The sequence below is a fragment of the Ovis aries genome, chromosome 20 (genome assembly GCF_016772045.2).
Source record: "Ovis aries strain OAR_USU_Benz2616 breed Rambouillet chromosome 20, ARS-UI_Ramb_v3.0, whole genome shotgun sequence".
NCBI lineage: Eukaryota > Metazoa > Chordata > Mammalia > Artiodactyla > Bovidae > Ovis > Ovis aries.
Genome location: NC_056073.1, coordinates 48134030 through 48152238, shown reverse-complemented (window position 1 = coordinate 48152238; position 18209 = coordinate 48134030). Strand labels below are relative to the sequence as shown.

Genomic DNA, 18209 nt, shown 5'->3' with positions numbered 1-18209 from the left:
AAAGGGAAGGAAGTGAAGCTTCCTGAGAAAGGAAATAACGTGATCACGATCACGCAGAAAGAAGAGAATCATGCAGAAAGAAGAGAATTCAAGATACACTGAGACCAAAATGCATATTACTGGCTGGAGAAACGCCGGTGATTTTAATTTTCCCCTTTTGGGTCACCTGCGGTTGCTAATTTTCCTACAGTGAGTGTGGATTCTTGCTAAATTTTAAAATAGAATACATAAAATAATTTTTATATGGTTAAATGCAAATAGGGTGAAGGAAGGAGGACAATGAGAAGGATGTTCTGTAGTTGAGAGGAGAGAAGCTGGAGGTGGGGCTGGGAGGAGAAGGCCGGGGCTGCGAGGGGCAGGGCTGTGAGGGGTGGACCTTTGGGGGCGGGACTGGGCTGTGAGGGCGGGGCTGGCAGAGAGGGAAGGAACGCTGAGTCTTTCCCACGTTTTTTCCAATGTGTCCTTTGTGGGCTGGGCTTTGCTCCAGGAGGTGGATGGAGAAACGGGTCGTATGGGGGGGACAGAAGGATGGAAAGGGAGGGTATCTTTTAGGCTACCGGAGATTTGTGTAAGTTGTAAGCTGAAGAAAAGGAGCATCTGGAGAATGAGATAGAAAATGCAGAGACAATTTAGGGCCTAAGAGGCAGGACCCTAGAGCAAATTAGAGTGAATAAGGTCAGTTTCCCAAGTGCAGTGTGACTGTGTGTGTGTGTTTGTATCTCTCTCTTAGAGAGGATGCATATGAAGCAGAGAATATAGGGATAAGGGACTGTGTCATTATGAATTTTGGATTTGAATACTCATGTATAGCCATCCTTGAAAATAAAGATTTGAGCCGTTTATTTCCTGCCATTTATAAAAGTGGCAAGGGCTATTCAGAAAGGGGAAAAACTATACAACACAGCCAATAAGCAAAGCAATTGAGGACATGCAGGTAGATCTCTCATTTTCTTCATAAGAGCAGGAAATAGTGCAGAAACCCGGCAGGAGGACAGGTCTGCAGGAAAAGGCACTGGCCCGAGGCTGCGCGCGAAAGGCGGCCAGTGTGCATGGCGCGGGCGTGGAGAGCACGCGCTGGGCAGAGAGAACGCCCAGAGGCTGGTTGGCACACGGGCAGGGATGCTCACAGCTCCTGGTGGAGCTGGCATTGACGAATGTGCGGCTCACACTCCCGGGATTCTCTTTGTCCCTTTCAAGGTTGCCTGTTTTGAAGAATTTGTGTTTTGCTAGAGTTAAATGAACCGGTTTGCTTGGGATTTCCGTCCTGCCTGAGGGAGGCGCAGTTCCCCAGCCCGGGGAGGGACGATGGAAGAGGAGGGTCCCAGAGCCATTTCTCACTGTCACGCCCGGAAGCGCCACAGACCCTCTGAGGCCCGGGAGAGACGAGGCCCGCGGACAGGAGCCTCGGGCCACTCCGCCTGTCCATCAGCCTGAGCTAACGACCCGCCCGGCCTGCCCCTCCGGTTTGCTTGCCTCCTCTCGCTTCCTTCTTAATCAAGAAGAGACTCCCGAGGTGGTGTCTTGATGTCAACAAACCAATTTGTGACTTGATTAGCCCAGATGGACAAGTGTGTCCTTTTCTCTCCTCCCCTCCTTAGCAGGTTTGGACTCGTCTAAGGCATTTCTCTCCATGTGGAAGGCAGTGCCTGCCTGTGGCCGCGTGGCTTTCCTTTTCCCTGTGTTTCTTTGACTCACTTCCCGTTCTAGACTTCCCGTTCTAGACTCCCAGGGCAAGGGACTCATTCCAGGAATTCCACAGAAATTGGACCCACTTCGGCCTTCCCTTGTGGCTCAGCTGGGAAAGAATCCGCCTGCAATGCTGGAGGCCTGGGTTCGATCCCTGGGTTGGGAAGACCCCCTGGAGAAGGGAAAGTCTACCCCCTCCAGTAGTCTGGCCTGGAGAATTCCATGGACTGTAGAGTCCATGGGGTCGCAAAGAGTCAGACAGGACTGAGTGACTTTCCCTTTCATCCACTTCCTTCTGTCCTCTAGGTCACATACAAAGTTGGAAACCCTACCACCATTAAAAAAGAAAACAAAAATCATCCCAACACCTGATTTTTCCAGGTGATAAGGTGTGTGGCTAAAATTAGATGCTGTGATTTATCAAGAGAATAACCACCTGGTGATACGTTCATTTCACTGAAGTCCCGTCAAACCATCTATCTCTGTACATGAACTTCTCATACCTGAGCAGGCCTGTGAGTGACTGGTACAAAAACTAGTAACTCACGGGCCTGTCTCCGAAATTCCTGGAGGAAAAGAAGGCTTTTGCAGCTAAAAGGGACACAACACAGAGGAGAAGATAAAGCTTCTATGCCAACACGTGGTAAAATGTCAGCGCAAGCTTTTGATTGCTTGTCCTTTGAAACTTGGTCCCTGAAGTCTCCTTTCCTTCACACGTGCCACTTCAGCCAGGTTGCCACCATCCCATCCCCATGTACCCCCAAAAACTCAGAGAAGGGCCCTGAGCAGATCCCAGCAAGTGTTCTCTGGATACCTGTAACATAAAAAATCAGATTTGTGTTGGATGGGACGGGAGTTTGGGGGAGAACGGATGCATGTGTGCATATGGCTGAGTCCCCTTGCTGTTCAACTGAAACTATCATTGTCAATCGACAATGCAAATAAAAAATTTAAATAAAATCCCCCCAAATTAGAATTTGTCTGGCTTTTCTGTTTGCAGCTGTGACACATTACCATAAACTTGGTGGCTTAAGCAATGCAAATCTCTAATCTCAGAGTTAGTGCTGAGGGCCAGAATTCTGGCATGGATTTCACTGGTCTAACCTCACCGGGCTGCATGACTTTCTGAAGCTTCCAGGCGAAAATCTGTTTCCTTGCCTTCTCCACTTTCCAGAGGCTGCTCAGATTCCTTGGATCGTGGGCACCTTCCTCCAACCTCAAAGTCAGCAAAGGTAAATGAAGGCCTTCCTACATCCCCTGACCCCGCCCTCTTCTACTTAAAAGACCCTCACGATAATATTGGGTCCTCAGGGGCAACCCAGGCTAACCTCCCTATTCTGAGGTCAACCCATTAGCAACCTACCTCCATCTGCAGCGTTCGCTTTCCTCTGCCACGTTACTAACAGTCACAGGATCCAAGGATTAGCACTCTTTTCAACGTCATTATGCTCCCTATCACAGAACTCCTGTTTCTTTCTTTCTTTCTCACTTGTGCTATCTATCTCGCTTTTGGCTCAAAATAGTAATAGAAACAGCAAAGTGAAGTCTTAAAACAGGTTCCCGAAACAGATGAATGCTCACATTTCAGCTCTGCCTGCTGATTTGGGGCCAATTTCTAACCTCTCTCTAAACCTGTTCCTCATCTGTAAAGTGAGGAGAATGCAATCTCCTACAGAAATTAGTGCAAATATGGGATGATGTTGGCAAAGCTTTAGCATAATGGTTAGTGTGTATTATGTGCTCCTTGAAAGTAAGTTAGATTTTTTGAGGAGCGAAACAGAGTAAGTGGGGAAGAGGCAAAAGACAGTGTAATCCAGGTCTCTGTAGCCCCATCCTCCTGGCTTGCTCCCAGTTGGCCTCATCGGATGGAAAAGAGTTCAGCTGTCATTTTGGGGACGCCTCCCTTCCTCTCTCTCCACGCCATTCAGGCCAGGAGTTCCAGCCGTGGTACTGGCCCATGGGTCCACCGGGGGCATGCCTTAGTGGAAGTGGCCGAGTCCCCACTCCACATGCCCTTGGTCCCTGGCCAAGGACAGCAGGATCCACACCCTCGGCTCCAGGGGGTGTGCCTGTTAGATTAGCGAGGAAGTCTGGGGTTTCAGGAATAATTAGGCCTGACTCTGCCCTTGCTAGAGGGAGGAGGACAGAAAGTTTAGCTGGACCTTCCCCACCAGCTGGGTGATGGTGCTGGTGGCAATCAAGGCAGAGGGGGCCCAGAGCACCCGACGCAGAGCTGTGAAGTGTGGCCTCCGGAAAGCCACCAGTCACCTACTGTACGGACAGCCCCAAGAAAGTGTTGACATGTAGTGTTGATGAGGATGTGGGCAAACGAGCCATATACTCTTTGGGAATGTAATCCAACATTAAAAAGATTAAAAGGACATGCACATTTAAAAATAAAAAATAAACACATATACATACCTTCTTGTTCAGCAATCCAAATTTGGGGGGATCTGATCTACTGAAGAAACAAAAATGCTAGTAAATGGAGAAACGTTGTTTCTACAGGAATCTTTATTACAACAATATTTGTAGGACACACAGATAAAACCAGAAAAGCCTGAATGTCCATTGATGGGTGGAAATAAATTGTAGTATGGTTGTCTAAGAAACATTGTGTACCTATTTAAGAGAAGGTTTAGCTGTTTATTTTGAAGAATTAGTAGAAGAGAAGTATATCATAATTCTGTGAAAGTGAAAAAAAAGCCCACCCTCCATATGAGTATACGTCAGGGTGTGTTTTCACGAGCTGGGGAGAGGTGTATGACAATACACATGTTTGTTAACATTAGTGCAGGGTGGGTTAATATTCTTGGCTCTATGTAGCACTGTATCACATGGCTGATTACAAGGAATGAATTCCTTTTTCTGGTTTAATTTTGAGAGAGTGGGTTAATATAAATGGCGGGGGGCAGGAGTGAAGATGGGGAGGGAAGCTGTAGGGGAGGCTTCTGGAGCAGACCCTTTAGTGTTTCGAGAACTAGGGACCCCAGATTGAGGGTTGGAAAGCAGTGAGGGACAGGGGGCTGGCCTGGGCTCCCATGCCAGGTTGGGTGGGTAGGGTCTAGGGACACAGACCCTGTCCAGAGGCTGACAACTCAGGAAGCTTATTTAGAGCTTCCTGAGAAGATTAGCACAGGCTGGAGCACTGGGTAGCCTGTAGCAAGAGGAAATTAAGTTGCTGGCCTATAAAGGAAGGGGCTTCCCAGGTGGCTCAGTGGAAAAGAACATGCCTGCCAGTGCAGGAGATGTGAGTTGGATCCCTGGGTTGAGAAGGTCCCCTGGAGAAGGAAACGGCAACCCACTCCAGTATTCTTGCCTGGGAAATCCCGTGGACAGAGGAGCCTGGCGGGCTACAGTCCACGAAGTCACAAAGCATTAGATGTGACTTAGTGCACACAGGTGCAGGCACACACACACACACACGCACACACACACACATACACACACACACACAGAGCTCTATAAAGGAAATGTGCCGCACAGTACTAAAGGTCATAATGAAGCTCTCCACTCCAGATTATTTTAAAGAATTCATTAAGACCATGGGGTTAAGCCTGTGTGGAGGCGGGAGTGAGCAAGAATAATAACACCTAACAGTAGGTAAGAGGCGAGTAGCAGGAAAGTGCTTCGTCTATATCACATTTGAGACAAAGTACAACCGCATGAGGCAGGAATGACCATCCCCAAGGAAAGTGAGGTCTGGAGGGGGTAAGGAGTCCAGCCTTGGTTATGTGGCCAGCGACAGAGCTCTTCTAGCTCCCTGAAGGCGTGTCCTTCCAGGGTGAGAATCTGGATGCAGGGTTTACATGCCTCCTTGCCCCTGTCCTTCCCTCCCCGCACCAGGGCTGAGTGGGGGACATTGCCTTAGTCCGGCTAGGCAGCACGGCTCCCGGTTTCTTTCTTTCTTTCTTCCTGGCTCATTCTATTTATTTTTTAAAATTTCGTTTTGTTGACGTAGTGTTGATTTATAATCTGTGTTACTGGTGGTCAGTGAAGTGATTCAGATATATGCGTATATTCATTAGTGTAACTTTCCACAATGGTTTATCACCGGATACTGAATAGAATTGCCTGTGCCATACAGCAGGACCTTTTTGTTTATCCATCCTGTATGTGGTAGTTTGCATCTGCTCATCCCAAACCTCCAGTCCACCTCCCCACCCCACCCCGCCCTCCCTCCTTGGCAATCCCGATTCCCTTCTCGATGGGCCCATTGTTTTCTTTCCAGCATTTGGGTTTGGTACCCAGACTGCCATGGTCCCAGGAGATGCTGTTCTTCTTCCGGGAAAGCTCCGAACTACATCATTGCATAGCTCCTGCCACGCAGGCCTCGGCAGGCGTGGGCAGTGGCCACCAGTGACTCTTGGGAGATCCCCACGGCCAGTGTGCGCGTGGCTCCAGCTGCCCACTCTGTTTTCACACCCAGGCGAGGGGTGAGGCCACAGTCCTTTGATCTCCTTTGGTGGGTGTTGGGAAGGAAGGGAGGGGTGGCCGGGAGCCCTCCCTCAGGCCCCAGGGGACAGGGTGGGGGACTGTTTCAGAGTGTGGACCTCTCCCTCAGGCGCCAGCTGGTCCTGCCAGGATGGAGCCCCTTGTCGGGGGCGGGGAGTGGGAGAGAGAGGAGGGCTGAAGACCTTCCGGAAGCAACTCTGCTAGGCTTGGAGGGAGTTTGGGGAGGGAGAAAAGGCCTCTCTGTCCTGGCCACCCATCCATCGAACTCTGGACTCCTGGTGCTTGCGCTCAGCCTGCCCCGCACCGCGCCCCCACCCCCACCCGCGCGGCAACTAGCCTCTCCCTCCCAGAATCCGTCAGAGTGAAAGAATTTCCAGATACACAGAAAGAAAATCTCCGTGGGGAGCCTCGTGCAGATTCGCTTTTCAGGGAGGTTCCTGAATGAGCACAGGCCGCAGGCTCACCTGTACCCCCACCTCTGGCCCACAGCTCTGGGGTCTCCAGCCCAAGGCGACTGCCTCCCTCCAGCCCCTCCAGTCGCCCTACTCCAGGTTCAGGTTTCCCCGTCTTTCTCCCAGGCCTGAGTCCTCATTTGGCACGCCCTCGGGCTTCTCCTTCCCTTGCACTTCTCCTCTGCGCCCCCCACACAGCCACCTCCCGAGGGCTCGGGGCTGAGCGGGGACTCTGGAGCGGGCCTCTCTGAGTTTTCCCTGAAGATAACCAAGCATCACACTCAGGTGGGCGGACTCCTGTGTCTTGAGTCTACTTGGTCAGGGGGTGGAGGGTAGGAGGCCCCTTCCCCTGTCCCAGGTCCTCCAGGTCTGGCAGCTAGCGTGCGTGCAGTGCAGTACCGGGCCCAGGTGGTCGGCACGGTAGACCCCATCCCCTTCCTGCTTGATCGTCACTCCTCACCCCCGCCCACCCCCTCTCCGCCTTTGGACTGACTTGCGTTAATACCTCCCTGAGCTGGGATCAGGGCTTACCCCCGATGCTGCTTTAAAAAACAAACAAACAAACAAACAAACAAAAAAACCCGGTGACACCAGCTAACATATGGAGATGTCATCCTGGTTAAACAAATTACAGTCGAAGACGGCGTGATAATAACTGAACAATCACCGCAACTAGAAGGAGCGGCCTCTAACCCGCCAGGTGCGCCCCGCGAAACTGGGCTCCATCCAGGAGCACGTGAGGATGGGCCCGGGGCCTGAGACAAGGCGAGGGAGCCCCTACGCGGCACCCGGCTTTCGGGAGACTCCGTGGGACGATCCGAGACAGGCTTCCCTCGAGGGCAGCCCCACCTGGGAGGCCGCTGGAGCACCAGGTCCGGCAGACGAGGGCGACGGAGCCCCTCCCTCCTCCTGGTCTCCTTCCAGACCTCGGAAGAGGTCGCTTCTCAGGGGGGATGCCCGCGCCGTGGCGGGGTGGGGGGGGTGCGTCTTCCGTGTGTCCCGAGGGTCTCCCCACTGCCCTCTCACGCCTGGGGAGAACGCCGCTTGCGTTTTCCTTTGGCGAGCAAGGGGCCCAGTGGTGCGCGCTGGTTCGCCCGCGTTTGGGGGGCAGCAAGAGGCATGATTAGGAGGGAAGATGTTAAAACAAGAATGGCCGGTGTAAGCCCTCTTTCTTTCCCTCCCTCCTTCCCTCCCTCATTAAGTAGATTCGTATTTAAAACAGGCTCAGAAATTTTAATTTGAATTCCAGGCGCTGAGCTCAGGTTAGAATCGTGCCATTTATACCGAAAATCACCATCGAAACTAGAACCAAGGCCTATTTTACCAAACAGCCAGAGCTCCTTAGTGGGCGGCCACTGCGCGCAGGCAGCTAGATCTCGTTGGGTTTGGCTTGAGACTAGGGATGGGCAGGAGAGCTGGCGGGTTGGAGAGGCGGCGGGGGAATATCCCCCGGAGGGGCGGGCGCGGCGCGTGCGTGGACCGGCCGCGCTAATAGATGCCGCGGTTCAGAATCCTCGCCGCTTCCCAGCGCTCCGGGCGCAGGGGCGCATGTGTTGCTGGACTTCAATCCGTGGGGGGGAATGCAGATTGCGCTGCGACCCACTGGGTTTGATTTATGAACGGTTACTCCAGCGATTGTTTACACATTGCATTTCAGGGCCCCCGCGCACCCCCTTAGGAGCCGGCGCCGGCACCCGCGGCCGCCTCCGCAGCCTCCTTTGCGGTCCGCCAGCTTCCGCCCCTCCTCCCCTTCCCTCGCCCACCTCCACCCTCACTTTGTCCAGGAAATCTGACTTCGCCGCCCTGGAACCCGGGGACCCACCTTCGGCTCTGCCTCCCGCAGCCTGCTCTCCTCCGGCAGTCCCAGACCCGGGGCTGCTCCTCCGAGTTTACTCGCGGGCCGTTACTTCTCCGTGAGACCACGCGGGCCAAAAATAGGAGACGTGGAAGCAGCTCGCCGGCCGGATCGACGGGGCCCTCGCCGTTTCAGCTGAGCTGTCTTATTAATTATGAAAGGACTCGCCTGATCCCTGCCAGGGACCACGCCTCTGGCCCCTCCGCTGGAGCCCTTAATGGTGGTTCCTCCGAGAGCTGCCTCCGGCCACGACAGAGGAAGCGGCGAGTCGCGAGCAGGGCTCGGCCCGTAGGCCGGTGCTCGGGCTTCTGACCCGCGTGGGTCCGCGTGTGCATTCTCAGAGGCGCCCAAGGCCAGCGCCCCCAAACCTCCCCTAGGAAGAACCCCTGCCTTTTGGCTTACAGAAGTAAAATATAGCTTCCCCTTTCTCTTAAGCAAACACGATTTCAGGGAAGCGGCAAGATGTTCTGGTAACCCAAGGCTTGAGGACTGTAGGTTATCAGATGGCTGGTGAGCTGGTGAATTTACCACCTGGCATCCTGTGTCCCTTCAGGGAACCCCAAGAGAACTCGGCCAAGAAAGCAGGCTTGGGGCAGGAAACAGAGGACACCCCTATTTCAAACAATAACTTTTATTTTATACTTCTCTATACTTTGTAGCAAATCTTTTTTTTTTGCTGAATTTAATTTATAATAAACTTTTTAAATTACATCTCTCTCTTTTTCTTTTAAAATCAAGGCTCTTTTATGTCAAAATCTTTTTTTAACTATATTTTAGATTAACATTTAACATCCCCCCCTTGTGATCTATACCGTTGGGTATTCAGGTATTACTGTATGTGGAACAGCTAAAACAAGAGGGAAAACCAAGGCAGTGGACTTCGAAAGATGCATCAACACGAGCAGGTAAAGCTTAACCTTTCAGTGACTTCAGCAGCGTTGCTTCTGGCAGCCTGTACCTCTGACCCGAGGTTTCCTCAACTCCCTCCCTCTCCCCATCGTAGCCTTGAAACACAAGGCCAACCATCTGTCCTTTCACTTTTCTAGAGGAGAAATGTGCAGTGGAAATGATCAAAACAAGATTCTGTGTTAGAAAGACAGTGAGCGTGAATTATTCACGAGATGCTGTTCTGTTCAGTGCATTTCCCTGGCCTTCTCCTCTCCTCTTTCCTGTTAGGAGGAGCCCATCATTGGTCATGTATTCACATGATTAATATAGTAGGCGGCCCAGGGCCGTTCCTGAGATTCTTGTGCCAAAAAAATAAAAATTAAAAAAAAAAAAAAGAATGGGGTGGGTTTGCCGTTTTCGTGTTTCTGTGTGAAGACGGACTGAAGCTGAGGTCCGAGTTTGGGCTGTGCTCGCTTGCTCACTGATCGGTAACATTTGGCAAATGAAACACAAGGAACCAAACGAAATCAGAAAGAGAATCAGGATTTCCCACAATTCCCATATGAGTGTTTTCAGCATCACAGAGAATCACAACGTCCCCAAAGAACGTATGGATCTTCCTCTCGGTTTCCGGGAGCATGGCGTGAGTGCGGGCGCGCGCAGGGGGAGCCGACCCGGCGCTCAGAAGGAAAGCCAGGCCGCTAAAGCTGCCAAGAGAGACACCAGGAGCACGGGCAGCGCCGGGAGCAGGGGCCCCGCCGCCCCGTTGCCGCCGCCGCAGAGTTCGAATAAGCTGCCTTGGATGTTGAGATTTTTGGATTCTTTTCTCAGTTTATCCCACATATCTTTCGCCCCTTCTTGGCAATCCGTAAGGGCCGTGACCGTGCAGCTGTGGAAATCCTCCCAGTATCTGGCGAGGAACAGAACAGAGCAGGAGGTTCACTGTGGGCGCGGGCAGAACTCCGGGCCTGCGCCCCGCGAGCGTCCCCCTCGCGGCCCGGCCAAGCTGCCGGCGACCCTCCTCTCTGCAGCCCGGGGCGCCCCCTCTCTCTTCCCTCTACCCCCTCCCCCGGGACCTCGTCCCGTCCCCGGAGCCGCTGTCCAAGGTGGGGCCGCCCCTTCTCGGTCGGGTTCCGCGCCCACGGCGCCGCGCTGGCACCTGGGCCTGCGCTGACAGATTGCGGGCCTCTGCGGGCACAGCTAGGAAAACAGCGCTAAGCCGCGCAAGCTGCCGCGCATTAATGCCTCTCAGCTTGCAGGACGGCCGGCCAGCGCGGCGCGCAGCCCTCCCCGCGGCTCCGCGCCCCCCTCCCCTCGCCCTGCCTTCCCCTCCCTCCGTCTCCAAGCCGCCGCGCCCGCTCGCCTCGGCCTTCCGTCTCCTCCGCTCCGCCTTTTGTCTCCCTCTTTCCTCGTCTCCCTTCTCTCCCCTTCTTTGTCTTCCTCCTTTCTCCTCCCCTCGGGTTTCCCCCCGGGTCCCTTCGTCGCACCCTCCTCTTCCTCGCTCGCTTCGGTCCTCCGCGGCCCCTCGCCTCGCCCTCCCGGCTCGGATCCGGTGCGGAGACGGCCGCCCGCCTCTGCCTCCCCGGAGTCGGTGAGTGCCAGCGCCCGTGCCCCCGGGCCGGCTCCCTCGCCTCCTCCAGTTTCCTTAACCTATAGAGCTCAGGCCCTGGGCGCCTGGTCCCTGCTCTCCCCGACCCCTCACCCACCCCCAGGCCTTTCCTCGGCCCTGGACCCCGCGACCTTCGGGAGGTGGTGCCAGCCCCCCGCCCCCAGGCGCAGGGCCCGGGGCCAGCGTAGAGCCCGCCGCGCTGGCCTTCGAGGGGCCCAGCTCCCGGTCCTCCCTGCTCGCCTCTTCCGGAGCCCGCGCCTTCCTCGGCCGCTCGATCCTCCCGGGCTCGGCTCCTAGCCCCGCCCCCACAACCTTCATCCAATTTGTCCTTTTTTTTTTATTGTCCCCCTTTTCCTCTGAAAACCCAAAATAGATCTCCAGACTAAATATAATTCCAACCCGTGATCGATTCCTGGGCCGCTGTCTCCTTTCGGGGCTGGGTCGATCCGTGCCGTCTTGCTAACTCCGGTCTGGCTCCCCTTTCGCCAGGGCCCTTGGTGTCAGGTCACCAGCGAGGGCCCTCCACGAAATCTGTGCGTTCTTTCCTCCCCTCCCTCCTTTCTGCTCACCGGCCTGGACTGTAAGCACGCTGAAGGCAGGCTTTGTCCTGGTGTCCAACTCCCAACCCCGGCTTCCGGCTGACAGTCAAGTTATAAACTTCTGTTGGACTGCCTTGAGCTCCGGCTGCTTTCTAATGACCTCCGTGAGTCTCTGATTTATGAGGACTGCAGGGCCTGGGGCACAGGCCTTCCATGTTCCTCAATTTGTAATAAATACTGAGATTTAGAGAAATGGAGAGGCGGCAGGACAGCTCTCTGCATAATTACACCTCCCAAAGGACATTTCAATCTCTCCTTTCTTTTTGCATGCCCAGATGGGGACCAGGTCTTCCTGGAAGAGAGATTGGGCAGAGGAGGACAGAATCCAGGTAGGTCTGAGAGGAGGTGGGCTTCCCTGGTGACTCAGATGGTAAAGAATCCGCCTGCAATGCGGGAGACCTGGGTTCGATCTCCGGGTTGGGAAGATCCCCTGGAGGAGGGCTTGGCAACCCACTCCAGTATTTTTGCCTGGAGAATCCCCAGGGACAGAGGAGCCTGGCGGGCTGTAGTCCATGCAGTTGCAGAGTCAGACATGGCTGAGCGACTAAGCACACGGCCCTGAGAGGTGGCCTTAGTGCCACCAACAGAGTGGCTCTCGGCCCAGCTGTGGTCTCTGCCAATTCTGGGAGGGGCCCACCCCATTTCCATTCTCCTGCTAAAGACCCAACAGCTTGGAATAAGCAAATTTGGGCAAACGATGGAGGAATTGAGAGCTGATCTCTATTTACGCTTTCGCCCATCTTTATAGGTACTTTCTTCCCTGTCATCAGACATTTAGGATTAAAACAGGTGTGTGTGCATCCCAGACGCAGCCTTTTGTCCCTTTCCAGATAGGAAAGTAGCAGCCACTTGGCTGCTGTGGCTTCTGGTGAACACCAGGGTATTGAAAGCCTGTAGCAAAATTTACCCCCATCGAACTACTCAGTGCTTAACAAATAACATGCCACCCCCAAGGAATTAGGGAGAGAGGAGGGACCTGAGAGTATACAAAGGAGGGTGCAGAAAGTGGTCACCGCAACCTATGGGAAACAAGAACACCTTTTGCCTGGGCTTTACGGGAAGGGCCGTGATGGGGGTGGGAAGGGTTACAGCTGTTTTTGAAAAATAAAATGAAAGTGTGTGTGCATGTGTCTTGCAGAAGATGCGGGTATTTCTAAGGTCTGCCTTAGCTGAGATGTGACTGACCCTCCACAGTGCTCTGCTACCCTCATTTGCCAGTGGGAGCTGTGCTTTCTAGCCAGGCTCTGGGCAAACACCCCTGGGCCTTGTTGGGCCCTTAGCGGCCCTGGGCTGGGGATACCTTGCAGATGCAGGAAGGGGGGGGGGTGCGGATAAGCGAGGGAGATAGCTACCCTAAAGCTCCAAATTGGCTCTAAACTCCACAGAGATGGTTACTGGACATGTGGGCAAAGCCATCCACACAAAATAAAATCCTTTCAGTTTCTCTCCTCGAAAGAGAAAGAGGGATCTGCACTCACTTGCTGCCAGTGAAGTTTCTTGGCCTGTGCCAGAGGGGAATTTTATTAGAGGAAGGGGACAAAATAGGGGAGTTCCTTTCCTTATAGGCAAACCTGGTAGAACTACCTAAAACACCCCTCAAGCCAAACCAAGTGTCCCGGTTGAAGTGCTCATTCCCGCAGCAGGAGAGGAAGAGGAAGAGGGCCTCAAAGCCTGGAGAGGAGCTTCGAGCAGCTGTCGGTGCCCCCTCGCCCCCGAGTCCAGAGGTTCCAGGGTGTGGATTGCGCGTGCCTCTGTGCACACGGGTCAGGCTGTGGAGCGTGGGACTGGGCCCCAAGGAAAGGATTTTCCTCTGCCCATTCCAAGCCACAGGGTCCCCTTGGACAGGGCAGGCCCCAGCCACGGCCTGAGGGTGGGAGGTGAGGCGCCCTCCCACCTCCACAATGCTCCCCCCAGCACCGAAACCTCGAGCAACAGAGAGGACACTTACGTGCACACGGTCTTGATGTTCGTCTTGTCGTCCAGGCCCTGCGGGTAGTTGGCCATGCTGTCGCCCAGCTTGAGCAAACAGTCTGAAAAGCCCTTAAAGACCGCATCACACTTGCCCGCTGCTCTCACGGCCTGCACCAGGTACGCTGCGGGGAGCAGGGGACACTGGTCAGCGGTGCCACCACCCGGCCCCGGAGCCCCGCAGCCTGCCCGTCGGGACCCAGTGAGCATTGCCCCATCCAGCCGTGTCCAGTGGCGCCCAGGCTCGGAGCGCGCCAGGGCGAAAGGTGAATGAACGGTGGGGCCCGAGAACTTTCGAGCTGCACGCAACCCAGCGTCTTCTGCAGGTGGCCCTCGTGCACAGGTATGGGGGCGGGGGAGTCCAGGCCTTTCCTACCGTGAGACCCCCGCCTGCATCGCTCTCCGCATCTTTTTCTGGTTTCCTTCGCTCCCTCTTCTCACCTCCCCTGCCTCTTTATTTCTTTCTCCTGGCTCCCTGCTTAGCTTCCCCCTAGCCGGCCCATCAAGGCTCTCGAAGTGCGGTTTCCCTTTTGTGAGGTGATGGAGGGGTGTGACGGCACAGTGCAGGGGTGAAGAAGGGGCTGGGAGGCTCAGAGCTGGGCCCCGCAGCCCAGCCGAGTGTCTGTGAACAATCCCTGGGCTTGGGGCCTGCTGCTTAGAGTGGGCGCTGGGCAAGTACTGCTGAACGAATAAACAAATAAATTCTCTGGAAGCCCCCAGCAGCCACCGACTTGGATTGTTTCATTATAACAGGGATTGTCTACTGTGGAGTTCCTAGTGAGGTCCCCGTCTGCACCCCTACACCCCTAGACTGGGAGGGGGAAGGGTGGTCCCGGGCAGTTAAGGCCAGCAGGGTCAGGATGTGTCCGAGCTAGTGACCCTGGGTCACCTCCCCGGAGGCCAGATCCCTGAGGCCGGTCCCTTGCTTCTCTCTGCCTTGCTCAGCTCCTCGGGGAAAACCAGCCCGGCTCCGCCAGCCATCGACAAGGCTTGACTCTTCCTCTCCAAGCCCCAGCTCTGCAGCTGGGGGCTGGGGTGGCTGCCACCAGGGGCTCTCGGCCTCTGGCTCGGGGCTTCCCCCAGAGGGGCGGGGGTCGAAGCCGGAGCGGAGGCAGCAGGTGGAGGAGGAAACTCAGGGGACACCGAGTCCTTGATGCCGGTCTCAGGCCAGCCAAGCCCCAAGGCACGGGACCCGAGAGAGAGACGGGCTCCAGGCGGCGGCTGCGCTGCCAAGGCCCTTTCTCTCCATCCCGAGCTGAAGATGCCTAAGCCAGCGGCCAAAAGCACCCTGGGCGCCTGGAGTACGCACGCGAAGCGCAGATCTGCGATGCCGGGCGAGGAAAGGGGAGAGAGGGGCCTCCAGGGCCCGGGCCCTGAGCGCCCGCCGCTTCCAGGCGGCGTTCAGGGCTCCATCGCTCGCGTGTGTCTCCGGGGAGGACCGGACACCTCACCGCTCCCAGCCGCCGGTCCCTGGGCCAGGAGCAGGCTAGGGGGAAGGTGACCGAACCCGCAGAGGCCTCCGAGAGCGCACCATTTGCAAATTGCTGCAGGGAGAGCGGGGCGGGCCTTAAGCTTTCTAATCCGGAACGGGAAGCTCGGGCCGATACGTCAACCTTCGTCAATCTCCCGGTCCCCTCACGAAATAGCAAGAGCCCCTGGACTGCAGTATCAGCTAGAACACTGAGCTAGAATGAAGGAATAAACGAATTTTTTTTTCTAACAGAACGAGGGCGGATGAAATGAGCCTTGCGCGGCGTCCCCTGTAAACCACACCGCAAGCGCTGCTTTGCGGCGAGCAAAGGAAATAAAATACGGTCCATCCTCTCTCCCCGGCCCCCAATCTCTTCTCACCTTCACCCCCAAAACTTGGAGGCGAAAAAGCAGCCCCTAAGATGCACTGACAATATTTTAAAGGGAAACTGGGTTCTCTGGGGTCACGGAGCGGGCTGGGGGGGACGCGGGAAGCGCTTCTGTCCTGGTATGTTTTCAGGGGCTGCTGGAAAACCTTCCACAGCGCGCATGTGTGTGTGCGCGCGCGTGTAAAATAAGTCGTGAAAATTTCTGTCTTTTGCAACTCGGACTCCTCGGTCTCTAGTTGGCTGGGGAGGCCGGGGGCTTGCCCCTGGGCGCGTTTGGAAGGCTCCTGCATCGGGGCAGGTGTCAGTCCGGGCCGCCCTGCTGTCCTTCCTGAGCCCTGGCTCACCGAGGCTCGGGCGGGTGACCTGGGCTACTTCTCTGTCCTCCACCGTGTCCGTGTCTTGTGCCCTTTCCTTCCGCTCATTCATTTGTTCGACCTCTCATTCATTCCAAACTTCCTCCCGCCTAGTCTTCACTCGCCTTCACCACCCCTCCACCTCCCCGTCTTTGCCCAGCTCCCATTTTTCTTGCCAAATGTCAGTGATTTGGGACAGCTCCCAGCCATGAATTAATAAAGATCGAGCCTCCGGTTCGGGAAAGGGCAGGCATTCGGGAACAAACATGCTCAATTTTAATTCCACAGCCAACAAATGGTCATTTCCCGGCCGAGGTTAATGTGTTTCAAGCGGATTTCACATGCACAGTCTCCGTTCAAAGTAAGGTTATTTCTCACAGGCAATGCAGAGTCCCAAACCTTTGGCGATTACAAGCCCTATATAAAAAACAACTGCTGTCTTGCTCTCTAAAAATCTGCAGTCATTGCAAAAACCACATCCACTTATTTCCAAGATCTAAGGGATTTGTTGCAATCAGAAATGTTCTTTATTTATTGCAGCTCTTTGCATGAATGTCAAAGATTCAAAACATCAAATCGTTTCTTGGAATTAAAGGAAATGCCGCCAACATCCTGCATCTGTACACTCTAAAATCCCTACAATGTTCATGCAGAAAAGAAAATCAGATTCTGAAAATCCTGTCAAATGCATAAAAACCTATTGCAAAGAATCCATGTTAATGTCTAGATAACTCCAAAGCCTGTTTGTTCCACATTTCTCATGAAGAAGAATGTTATGCATTTCATCTCTTGCCCCAACCAAACCAATTCCCTAAAGCAACCCCCTCCCGCAATACTGCAAGGATTTGTCTGCAAAGAATGCTACAGCCTCAAATGATAGGAGCCAACAATTCCCTCCTCTCCAGAAAACCCATTTGAAGAGTTTCTATTTTTTCTCTTGTCCATTCTATTAATAATCTGCTTCACTTTCACTTTGAGGCTACATTAATTAATGCTCTGACCCAGCAACAGAGAAGGGAGTTTTCTCCTGTTCCCTTCCATTACGCCTCCTTCATTTTGGATGGAAAAAAATAGGAACTTTCAAAAGCCCCAACGACAGTGGAACTAGGACTCAAGGCTCCTTAACATGAAATGGGGACTATGCGAATCCATCCATAAGCAATCCCAAACTAGCAAAAATTACAAACACCCAACACCACCCATTGCAAACACTTCTTAACCCCTTCCTGTATGTAACACACAGATGCCTGTGTGGAAAAGAAGAGGCAAATGTGCATAGAAAATTATATCCATATATATTTAGCTGAACTCAAGCTCCTTAATGATAAGCGTATTAAAAGATATACTCTGGGGTTTCCTGTCATACTCAATGTGCCCCCTAGCCCTGTCTGAGCTGCCCGATGTGAACGCTGCAGTTAGGATATGGGGAGGGGGGGCGGGAGAATGACAAAGTTCTAAATGCAGCAGTCTGAGCCCCAGAATATCTTTGCATTCTGCACATAAACTTTCCAGTTCTAGCTGCCTAGCCATCTTGTTCCTGCATTCACCTTTCGACCCTTCAAAATAAAGCCTTGCAGTATGGCAGGGAGCAATGCATTTCCCCAAAGCGCACAAACCTGGTGCACCCAAGAGAAAGAAGCAAATACGGACGGACGTGCGCTTTGTAAAAAGAGGGGACAGCCCCTCCAGAAAACAGCCGGCCGCACACACTTCCTGGCGAATATTTGGAGTCTCTCTCTTTCTTTTTTAGCAAAACCAACCCGGGACGCGCCAGTCCCTAGGAGCCGATGCCCCCATCCCTGGGGTTTGCCAGCTTCTCCGCACCCGCCGGCGACCGCGGGCCAGTCGGTCCCCCCCGGGTGCCTCGGGCCCGGCCACCCGCCGCCCGCCGCCCTCTGCGAGCCCGGCCCGCCGTCCACTTACCTATTTGCACCGCGAGGATCAGTGAAATATATCTGCCGTTCAACTTAAGTCCCATCCTACGTTTAGTCAAACCATTTGCGACCGCAGACCTTTAAATAGTTAGTTTGGAGAACGCGGGGGAAAGCTGAAAAATAGGCATTGCCAACAAGTTCCAGGAGCGACGGAGACTTTATGCACGGGGAAGGCAGAGGGAGGAGAGAAAGAGAGGGAGCGAGGAAGGGAGAGAAAGAGAGAGAGAGAGGCCGAGGGAGGGGGAGAGCTGGGAATGGTTCACTCCATTAGGAGGGGGCGGAGGAAGTACAGCCTCACGCCCACGAGCCGGCCTGACGTGGGGGATGACACGGAACGATTTTTTTTTTTTTAAATAAAGACACCTTGGTAGAGAATCGCCATTTATAGTCATCAGCAGCTCGAATTAATCAGTTATCTCCAATTAATGTGCTGTCCGAAGAGTTCTCGCCTCCCGGGGGTGGGGGGGGGGACCACTTCCCCAGCTCGGCGGCCATCCCCGCCTCCTCGCTGTTCCCGGGGCCCCCCCAACCCCGCCCCCTCTCTGCGCAGA

General features: G+C 54.3%; 1 protein-coding gene and 1 long non-coding RNA gene across 2 annotated transcripts; one reads left to right on the top strand and one right to left on the bottom strand.

Moving 5' to 3' along the window:
* Nucleotides 1-9063: 9063 nt before the first annotated feature.
* On the bottom strand, nucleotides 9064-17822 carry NRN1 (neuritin 1). Its single transcript, XM_004019145.6, has 3 exons — nucleotides 17648-17822; nucleotides 13493-13637; nucleotides 9064-10246 (listed from the first exon to the last, which is right to left on the bottom strand). Exons 1-3 carry the CDS (start codon nucleotides 17700-17702, stop codon nucleotides 10018-10020), a joined length of 429 nt encoding a protein of 142 aa, XP_004019194.2. The 5' UTR covers nucleotides 17703-17822; the 3' UTR covers nucleotides 9064-10017.
* Nucleotides 10669-15338, top strand: LOC121817349 (uncharacterized). The gene is made up of 4 exons (XR_009597763.1): nucleotides 10669-10927; nucleotides 11531-11648; nucleotides 11820-13855; nucleotides 14458-15338. It is a non-coding gene; the product is annotated as an uncharacterized LOC121817349 (long non-coding RNA).
* Nucleotides 17823-18209: the final 387 nt, after the last annotated feature.

Bases quoted from the DNA above. Each gene is read 5' to 3' on its own strand.
- NRN1 (XM_004019145.6), bottom strand. From the start codon at position 17,702: ATGGGACTTAAGTTGAACGGCAGATATATTTCACTGATCCTCGCGGTG. The intron at 13,638-17,647 runs GTAAGTGGACGG...TGCTCCCCGCAG, and splicing joins GATCCTCGCGGTGCAAATAG to CGTACCTGGTGCAGGCCGTG. The intron at 10,247-13,492 runs GTAAGTGTCCTC...GTTCCTCGCCAG, and splicing joins AACATCAAGACCGTGTGCAC to ATACTGGGAGGATTTCCACA.